General features: G+C 34.8%; 1 protein-coding gene across 3 annotated transcripts; it reads left to right on the top strand.

Moving 5' to 3' along the window:
• Positions 1–480: 480 nt before the first annotated feature.
• On the top strand, positions 481–8522 carry LOC150037953 (putative magnesium transporter NIPA6). 3 transcript variants are annotated; one of them, XR_016527865.1, is made up of 10 exons: positions 481–962; positions 1069–1125; positions 1412–1502; positions 1833–1993; positions 2085–2212; positions 3358–3495; positions 6095–6187; positions 7676–7796; positions 7908–8153; positions 8228–8522. XR_016527865.1 is itself a non-coding variant. In XM_090311221.1 (9 exons), the coding sequence occupies exons 1-9, from the start codon at positions 833–835 to the stop codon at positions 8033–8035; spliced, it is 1047 nt and encodes a 348-aa protein (XP_090167347.1). In that variant the 5' UTR covers positions 481–832; the 3' UTR covers positions 8036–8522. The 3 variants fall into 3 exon arrangements, 2 of the variants coding, with proteins under 2 accessions (XP_090167347.1, XP_090167348.1); XM_090311221.1 differs by having other exon boundaries at positions 7908–8522; XM_090311222.1 differs by having other exon boundaries at positions 638–952; positions 7908–8522.
• Positions 8523–10332: the final 1810 nt, after the last annotated feature.

The following is a 10332-nucleotide window of genomic DNA, read 5'->3' as shown; positions in this document are numbered from 1 at the left end:
TCATGAATGTTGTAATCCTAAAGTGATGGTCATATTTAACTTTGATGTGCTTTCTCCATGCATATTGCAATGGAGTAGAGAAAAATGAAGATCGCAATAAACATTACGTTAGGGCTATGATAGACATGATCATTCCTAACTCAAAGTATTATAGAATGTTGTAGTGTAGTGTTGTATTATAATATTAGATTTTATACGTTTGTGAGAGACATGTCATTCATCATTTAGAGTTGAGATAGGAAAAAAAATCTTAATTTTCCATCTTCCATGTGGCTGGTCGCTGTCGACAGTTCGATAAATAGAGACAAAAGAAGTATGCTAAAGTGGATGGTGTCGGCCTTTCTCATCTCAAAAACCCATCAAAGATTTTTGACAATCAAGATCAAGATAAGGAGATCGTGTAATTAATCGAATGGTTTACATTGGAAAATGCTGATTTGATTATATTATATTATGACATCTGAGGTTTTCGAAATACGCAAGCCACTCACCGAATAATTTCTAACAATTTTTTCATTTATTATTTCTTGTCCGTCGACCGTCAATCGCGTGGCACGGATGTGGATCCTATTGGCCCATTTCTATCCTCACGCGACAAAACGCAATTATCCGTCTGTACTGATGATTGATGAACATCGTCAACGTGGCGACTCTGTTTCGCAGCAAAAAAAAACAAAAAAAACAAAAAAAAACAAAAAATACAAAAAGGAAAAGTGGTGTATTATATTGGAGGAAGAAGAAGATGATGATCTGGGTTGTAGATACGATTGTGATTGGTAAATAATTCGATGATGAAAAGGGGAAGAAGAAGAATAAGGATTGAATTATCGAGATGGGTTTTAGCGAAGACAATCTGAATGGGGTTATTTTGGCTTTGCTCTCAAGTGGGTTCATAGGGGCAAGCTTTATTATCAAGAAGAAGGGGCTTAGAAGAGCGGCAGCAGCATCTGGGGTCAGAGCTGGTGAAAATTTTTCTTCTGAATGGACTTGATTTGGGTTTTTTGTTTCTTGATATTTTTGGGGTTTGTTTGGAATCAGATGGCCTTGTTGGTGCTCTTATTTTTGTAGGTGTTGGTGGATATACTTACCTCCGTGAGCCTCTCTGGTGGATAGGCATGATTATAAGTGAGATATTCTTTCTTCTTCTCAAGGGGCTTTGATTTTTTTGCATTTAGATGGTTGATATCATGATAAATTTTCACAGGTTTTCTTATCTTGGGTATGTGCAAGTTTTGTGCACCATGTATATGAATGAATTTAAATTCGACTGATTGGTGATTCAAACTTCAAGTGATTTCCTGGACATGATTCATTTTCCCTTTCTTTTCCTTGCATTTGAAACTTCTGCTTTATGATTTCATATTTGATTATATTCATGCAAACCTCAATATTCTTATTGTTTGTAATCCAGTGATTGTTGGTGAGGCTGCCAACTTCACTGCATATGCATTTGCCCCTGCAGTTGTCGTGACGCCTCTTGGTGCATTAAGCATAATTGTCAGGTATTTCTCAACTTCTCGTCCACTATGCTTGTTCTTTCTCAATAGAGTGTTTAGAGGTGTGGATAGGGACCCTAGTGAGGTTCCATGTTTCTCTTTGAGGTTTAGTTTCGATAACCTTTTGAAATTATTCTCTAGGTAACATCTTACTTAGTTGGAAATCCTTTCTCTAGTGGAGTGTTTCCCCTGGGCTTGGTTTTTTTTTTTTTTTTGTATGCCCTTGTCTTCTTTCATTTTTTCTCAATAGAAACAGTTGTTTCTAGGAGGAAAAAACTCATCTTCATGTTAGCTTTTAGAGTTTTTTCTGATATTCTTCAAATGGGATTTTTCTAGTGCTGTGTTGGCTCACTTTATCTTGAAGGAGAGGCTGCACAAGCTTGGGATTTTGGGCTGTGTGATGTGTATAGCAGGTTCAGTCATTATTGTTGTTCATGCACCAAGGGAGGTTCCCATCACTTCTGTACAGGAAATATGGAATATGGCAACACAGCCAGGTTAAATGTCTAGCTCGTGGCTCCTCCTATTTTGTTGTTTAACTTGTCATATATGAGCTTCATGGCTGACTGATACTATTTTGTTTTTCAGCCTTTTTGCTATATATGGGATCTGTGATTGTATTGGTTTTTATTCTTGTCATCCATTTTGACCCTCGGTGTGGGCATACCAATGTGTTGGTGTTCACTGGAATTTGCTCGCTGGTGGGCTCCCTCTCGGTATGTCTTGTCTTAGTATAGCATCGAGTTTATATGAATTCCAATACATTTCATTGTTCAAACTAAAGCATTTAAACTTATGAGATCTTGGCATGAATGGCAACTGATCTTGCCAACAACTTGTTGCACCTTCAAGTGAATTGGCTAAAGGAAACTCTAGTTACAACCCTCGTCCTCGTAATATATCTACTTATCCTCCCTCTCCCTCCATATTTCTTTGTTATATGTCAGGATAACCCTTCTTTGAAACACTTTGGTAGTGCTCCGAGATTCTGAAAATAATCTGGATGTGAAATGTCTAGTTAGGAACCTATCTCTCCGTGGCAAAGGGGGATGAACATTATAAATTCTTCTTACAAAGGAAAGCATAATTCATATATGGGTTTGTCAACCCCCCTCTTATGAAGTTTTGCAGCGAAAGATGGGCTCTTTTGTGAGCGTTTCATGAAGGAATGATCACATGAAACCCATTTGGATCTGGTAATTCACTGAAGGGAAGAACCTTCACTAGTCCATTTGGCTTTCGAGTGTATGTTTAAATGCATCAGAAAATGTGCATAGACAAGAGCTAAGACTTTACTTTCATGCACTCACAAGATCCATCTTATTGCCCTGATATCTCTTCCTTCATAATTGATAATTGTTACTTTGAACTTAAGAGTTCTTTGTTTTAGTTGAAGGATCCAATGTTTGCTTCTAGCATGTTGCAGATTGTGATATTTCTGTCCTATTTAGGACTTCCTCTGTTGCAAAACATACATATATGCTCAGTACAAGCACTTCTCAACTTTTTCTACTTGTGGTTGGTATCTTTATTATCTTAGCACAATGGTCTTTCTTTAGTGTAGGTGAAGAATCAAACCTCTAACTTTAAAGGAAGAAGTAGATACATTAACCACAGAGCTATTTGCTTATTGGCATCTAAACTCGATAGCCTTATTTGAGGTGTCTGATTAAAACTAGTTAGTTCATGAGCCAAGGATATTTAATAAGAAAACAGTTTGTTGGGCAAGCTTCCCTATCAACCTTTTTCCTAAATTAAGTTGAAATGATAGAAGGCTTGCTTTCTCATTCTGTCAATTGATTTTCTGTATGCTTGTAGTCTATCTCAAAGTAAGTGCTGACATCATCCTGAATATTTGCAGGTTATGAGTGTTAAAGCCCTTGGGACATCATTGAAATTGACCTTTGAGGGAAAGAACCAACTAATCTTCCCCGAGACGTGGTTTTTCATGTTGGTGGTTGTAATATGCGTTGTTATTCAAATGAATTACCTCAACAAGGTTGGCAATTGTACTACTCTTTTATTGTTCATAGACTGGCATGTGGTTGTTCAGCTTTAAAGGTCATGTTTGAGTTTTCTGTTTCTTGACTAGTAGGTGAAATCCTCTTGTTTTATTTCTTTAGGCTGGTAACCATTTCGCTTTTCATTTTTGAAAATTAAGCCTATTTCTTCTCAATTTCTTACGTTGATTTGCATCTTTCTTAAATACAAAAGTTGAATTTTTAGCCAAATTTCAAATTCCAAAACAAGTTTCTAATAACTATTTTTTTTTTCAAAATTTGGCTTGGTTTTTGAAAGCATTGGTAAAAAGTAGATAACAAATCAAGAAATTTGGAGGTGGAAAGGAGTGTTTCTGAGCTTAATTTTAAAAACAAAAAAGCCAAATGGTTACGAAACGGGACCTTATTTATTCCAAGTTTTTCCCCCCAGTCTCTTGTTTCTTTTGCTCACTTTTCTTCAAACACTCCTGTCCAGGACAAATAAAATTTTCTTGGCTTGTGAAAGATTGAAACAATCAAATGTTCTTTTTTACATTATAGCTGGCTTTGTGGAAATGTTGAAGGAAAGGAAGAGATTTCATGAATTTAGTTACTTTCAATTCTTGTATCCTTTCAAAACGTGTTTGTGAATATTTTTCCCTAATGATCTTTGTAACATCATGATTGAGGGAATGAGTTCTTAAACAAAAATTCTCGATTCATGCATGCAAGGGTCCAACACCTTTGGTGCCTGCAATTTTACATCTCTATTAGGACATCAGTTCTTTCTGTGAATTCATTAGATAATTCTATTCTGTCGCTTCATCATTAACTTTAAAGTTATTTCACATACTTTAGTTCCAAGAGAAAAACTTGACTCGCTAGATCCCAACATTCTGAAATGAACTAGAAAGGGCAAAAATTCCACCTCCTGAAGTGGATTTGGACCCCCCCATGATCTTCCTAGAATCTATACCTTCTACCCATCACCACAACAAAAGAAGACATCTCCTTAAAAGATAGAGAAATTTTAAGGGGAAATATTGGAAATGACTTGTTAGATTATATAATATTATTTACATTTACCTATCAATCTAAGCTTTTAGGTCAATTGATGATTTAACATGGCAATGTTATTTTATTTGCTTCCCAATTAATATTGATTTCCACTTATTGGGTCTTCTACATATTTCAAGCTCATTAGCAATTGGAGTGTTAGATGATATAATATTAAATTTATCTTTACCCATTAGATTAAGCTTTTGAGTCAATCAGTGATTAAATAAACTAACTTAAATCACAATAATCCATCAACCCTCTAAGATAAACAATCGCCCCACTTGCTCAAATTACCAGACATTTCACAGGTGCGGTAACAACGTCAACTCCAAATTTCCCAAGGGAAAACCAAATACTATATTGGCCACTGAGTCACACCAACCTTACATCCGATACCATCAGCCACACTCTGGACCTTTGAGATGTTGCAGTTAATTGTAGCCAGTGGATTTGGCTGAATTAACCTTCAAAGATGTAAATAATTTTGAGGAGGTTTTTAGAGGTGACCATCCCAAAGAAAATAGGAGTATCTCGGGGGAAAATTGTTGGTGGTTGATATGAATGCCATCTCTACCAACGTTATGAGCAGCAAAACTAGATTGATAAGAAGGCTACTAAAAAAAATCAGTTAGCGATTGAGAAAGAAAGGGAGACAAGGGAACCCTCTGATGAATGCCTCTGGAAGCGAGAATCTAGTTTAGACTAGACCCCTCTTGTTAAGAAGAGTAGCAAAACTAGTGGAGGAGACATATGGTCCCATCCAAAGTCTTCAATTCACGCTGAATATGGAATTAGTTGATGTTTACATGAACAGGATCAAATGCTCATAACCGATTATTATTAGTATTTATAATCACACTGGAATTAATAGATGATATTTTTATTTTATTTTATGGGTATTTATTAAAGATATCAAAGGTAACCATTAAACCTCAATATCAACAAAATATAACCATTAAACCTCAATATCAACGTCGACTCTCTGATTTACGAATATATTGACAGATATTTTAATCCTTGATAATAACCAACAAAAAGAGTCCAAATCCACTTCAGGAGGCCTTTCCACATATTTTTGCCCTTTGTACATTTCAGAATGTTGGGATCTAGCGAGTCTTTCTCTTTGCATATAAAATCCTCTATTTCCTAATCTGCAACTCATTAAGGAGGGCAGTAACCAATCATGGTTGATATCAAGATATGAACTTCATTTGCTTATGTGCTGTCCTCTATTTCCTAATCTGCAACTCATTATGGAGGCCAGTAACCAATCATGGTTGAAATCAAGATATGAACTTCATTTGCTTATTTGCTGGAAATATGGTTGGTTGCAAGTGGTGGAAAAGAGAAATCATATCCTTGATGAGAATTGAAGTATATAGAATCCAGTGGTCTTATTTGCTTTACAGATTATTCACTGAGAACTCTTGCCGTTGATATAGTGGTCTCCAATTTCTCAATTCATTCATTGAGTTAAATACTGAAAGTTGGGTTGCAAGTAGTTTATGGAACATCAATGAATGCCTCTTATTCGTATTTTGTATTATTTCTGTTTTACAGGCACTTGACACATTCAACACTGCAATTGTCTCCCCGATATACTACGTGATGTTTACGACACTTACAATCCTTGCAAGTGTCATAATGTTCAAGGTATGGAAAATCTGTATATTGACACAAAAATTTAAGTTTTCATTTGGCGTTGGACATTTCACACTTCATTGGGCTGGAATCACCCTAGCTTAGGGCATTACAAAATCCTGTGTGTTTTGCTTGAACTCAAGAATAACTGAGGCATGCATTGAGATTGCACTAAAAATATATAGCTTTTTATTTAGTATTTTTAGGAAGTACGAATTATGTTCATAAGGCTCCATTTTGATAACCATTTGGTTTTTGATTTTTTATTTTTGAAAATTAAACCTATAAATATCACTTGCATCGATTGGTTTATATGTTTTGTTGTCTAGATTTTAGGCATGTTTTCAGAATCAAAACCACATTTTGAAAACAAAAAAAAGTAGTTTTCAAAAACTTGTTTTTGTTTATGAAAATTGGCTAAAAATTCAAATGTTATAAGAAACTATTAGTAAGAAATCGTGAGAAAATACACAATTTTCAAAAACCAAAAACAAAAAACAAAAATCAAATTAGATACCAAACGTGGCCTAAGAATTCAGATTCTTCATTGGGACTCGGAGGATCTCTCTCATTATTTTGGTATCTTCCTGATGTAGTTTTAATGATTTTAACCGAAAAGAAGTCTGAATATAAGGGAACAACTATGGAACTATTGTGTACTCTTGATCTGCGTGAGAATATAATGAAAGAAATTTGGGAAAACACCCTTTTGTCCCTAAATTTTGAGTCTTATTTCCATTTGGTCCGTGGGTTTCAATTTGTTATACTTTTACTCTTCAGTTTTGAGTTTAATTTCCATTTTTTTCACTAGGTTTCAAAATGTTGCATTTACATTGAGTTTTGAGTTTTGTTTCCATTTGGTCCCTATCCCCTAGATTTCAAGATTTACACTTTTACCTTTGATTTTTTACTAAAACGCACTTTCAAAGTCTATAAATTAATTTAAAATGATTAAATTTATTATAATTAAATTAGTTCTCACTAATTTTTCATCATTATTAAAATTAATTAAAATTTTTCACATCATAATTATCTTAAATAGTTAAAGTTAGTGCCAAAGACCAAAAGTGAGCATTAGTAAAATTCGGGGGTAAAAATGTAAAATATTTACGCCTAGGGATTTTTCTCCTTTTTTTTCTTTTTCTTTTTTTTTTAGTTCAACACCATGTAGGGTGAACACTTAGGGGCCAATTAAAAACTAAATTCGAAACCTATAGCAAAAATTTAACTTTTTAAAACCTAAAGTCCAAACGGAAATTAAGCTTAAAACCTAAGATTAAAAACTAATTTTTGACATCTCAGTACCAAATGGAAACTAGACTTAAAAGCTTAAGGACCGTAAGGTACTTTCCCCAGAAAATTTTGAATTCGGATTCATGTGCTTGATGAGGAGGTGCGCTAGGATGGTAGTTTAGCTTCATTTCATTCTCTCTTTATCATGAGTTTTTCAAATCTAAATTTAATATGTTAAAAGTGCTTAGAAATACACTTCAACTTCAGGATTGGGATGGCCAAAGTGGAGGAACGATCATATCTGAAATATGTGGCTTTGTTGTTGTGCTTTCTGGTACCATCTTATTGCAAGTTACAAAAGATTTCGAAAGAAGCTCATCCTTCAGAGGTATGTTAAAGAATTTAATAAAATTTGCATCATAGAGGGGAAATATTTCACCTGCAAATGTTATGAAAATCTGTAGACTCAAAATCTTTGGTGTTTGGAATTCATATGCAGGCACTCATACCCCAGGTTCCCCTTCGTTATCTACTCGGCTCTGCACCGGGAATGGAGAACTAGCAAAGTATAGTGATGAAGAAGTGCCTCCTGAGGAAATCTGTTTGAGAATACAAGAATCATATTAGTTGTTCTCCCATCTGATACATATCTTCTCAGTCAAAGCACCATACCGGAGGAACTGTCACGTAGAAGCGATCATGTTTCAACCAAAAGTTGAGCTCAGAATTAAATGTTGCATTGCAGGTAAATGATCAGAAGCTAGTCAGCTGTTGTCATATGGGCCTCGAAGTTTCATTGATACCGGTTTCATTGTTTAGTTCCAAACATTATAGAGATTTCCCATGGGAGGCTAGTTTCACTTAACAAAAGGGATCCTCACAGAAGACAGATTGGGTTTCAGAGGAAGCTTCAGTTTCCATTTCAGTGTCTGCATAGTGAAAAAGTGGATGACTTACATTGAACTGTTTCCTTATGTAGCTTGACATTGCGTGCTTTGCTGTTCTCTTCAGGGTATAGGGGGGTTCTCCTGTTTTTCATTTGACACAAAAATTGAATTCATGTACATAGTAATTCTTTAAATGCAGTTATATGAAAAGATCCAAACTTTCATCAGTATTGCTTAAATGAAACTTGGACTTTCAAGGAAGAATAATAATAATAAAGCAGAAACGGATGGGCTGGCTTTAGTTTGACTCTGATTCAAATCTTTGTGTCTTCTAAGAATTCTAGTCAACAAAAACGTCGAAAACGAGCCTTTCAAGTCACTAGAAAACAATCGAAGGAAGGCTAGCTGAATTGTCTTTAAGACTTCTAGTCTACAAATGTCTATTATTGAATTCGCTTGATCACATCACTCGCTAGAGTCTAGACAGTCGAAGGTTTTTACTCGTCCACGTTATTTAAAGATAGTTATACATTCGTGAGATCTTGTGATAGGTGCTAACATAAAGACAATATCTCCAAACTTCATGCACTCCCTCTTGCTCCCATGTTATAGAGGTTGAGTTGTTTAATGTATGGAGTAATTACTTTATGGGCTCCTTTTCACCCTTAGGATCTGTTTGGGGCACTGAGTTAAGATAAAATGTCTAGAGTTTATATGTCTATGTTTGGGGTGCAGAATTATTTGGTCTAAGTTCATATGTCTGTGTTTGAGATGCAGAGTTGAGTCCATATGTTTGAGGTGCAGATTGAGTTCATATGTTTGGATATCTGATTCAATTTTTTGGATTCTAAATAATATGTTTTTATGATTATTATTTTTTGTTTTGAAATTTTTTTATTCACTAATTCTACCTATCTTTATTTGAATAAAATATGGATTACAATTTTTTTCTCTTAATTTTTAAAACTTTTCTTTCTTTGGTTCTTTTTTGGGCTATGAACAACAATTAATCCATTACATTTCTTGTAGAAATATGGTTAAATAAAATGAGAAACTAAAGTAAAATAATTTTTTTTTATTCTAGCTAATTTTTCTCCATGAATTTCATTATCATCTTATTTTTCTTATTTTTTTTCTTCCTATTGTTGCTCTATATTTTTACTAGGTTATGGATTTTTTGATTAAATTAACCCCATCATCGTAACAATCAATGGAATGTCACCACATTTCTTCAACAGTTTCACTTTCATTTCTTCTAAATTTGGAGGATCATCAGAGAAAAAATCTTTATTTTTCACTAATTCTTGTTGGAAAATGTTCCAAGAAAAAATTTTCATTTTATGGGTTTTTTTTTGTTATATGTTACATACTTTTCAACTATATACATACTTTTCGTTTAAATATTCTTAACAATGTTTGATATGTGAATTCAATATGTATAAATATTGCACTTAATGTAAACGAAATAATATTTTTTTACATAATCAACAACCCTACCACATACTTTAACAGTCATCAGTCTTATAATAGTCGGAAGTGGTTGTCAAAATTAATTATCGAAGATGATTTTTATTGGAGTTTGTAGTCGGAGGTGGTTGTCGGAGCCTGGTCGAAGTTTGTCATCGGAGGTGGTTTTCAAATCCTGAAGTTGGTCAGTGAAAGTAATCGTCGAAGTTGATCATCGAATATGATTTTTGCTGGAGCTTGCAGTCAGAAGTGACTGTCGGAGTCCGAAGTTAGTCGAATGAAGGTGGTATTAGAGTTGGTTGTTGGAGTTTGTCGTTGAAGGTGGTTGTCGAAGCCTCGAGTTGGTCGTTGGAGTTGCTCGCTCAAAAGTGATCATCGAAGGTGATTTTCATCGAAGTTTGTACTAAGATGTGGTTGTCGAAGCTTACGAAGGTGGTTAGAGTTGGTCATCAAAGTTTGTTGTCAGAGCCAATTGGTTGTTGGAGTTGGTAGCGCGAAGGTGGTCGCCGAAGTTGGGTCACCGAAGGTGGTTTTCGGAGGCCAAAATTGGTTGTCAGAGTTGGTCGCGCG

Source organism: Benincasa hispida, chromosome 2 (assembly GCF_027475165.1).
Source record: "Benincasa hispida cultivar pf3 chromosome 2, pf3_genome.v1.1, whole genome shotgun sequence".
Lineage (NCBI taxonomy): Eukaryota > Viridiplantae > Streptophyta > Magnoliopsida > Cucurbitales > Cucurbitaceae > Benincasa > Benincasa hispida.
Note: the sequence above shows the minus strand (reverse complement) of the source record. Positions and strands in the feature narration are given on the sequence as shown.

Bases quoted from the DNA above. Each gene is read 5' to 3' on its own strand.
- LOC150037953 (XM_090311221.1), top strand. From the start codon at position 833: ATGGGTTTTAGCGAAGACAATCTGAATGGGGTTATTTTGGCTTTGCTC. The intron at 963-1,068 runs GTGAAAATTTTT...TTATTTTTGTAG, and splicing joins AGCATCTGGGGTCAGAGCTG to GTGTTGGTGGATATACTTAC. The intron at 1,126-1,411 runs GTGAGATATTCT...TTTGTAATCCAG, and splicing joins GTGGATAGGCATGATTATAA to TGATTGTTGGTGAGGCTGCC.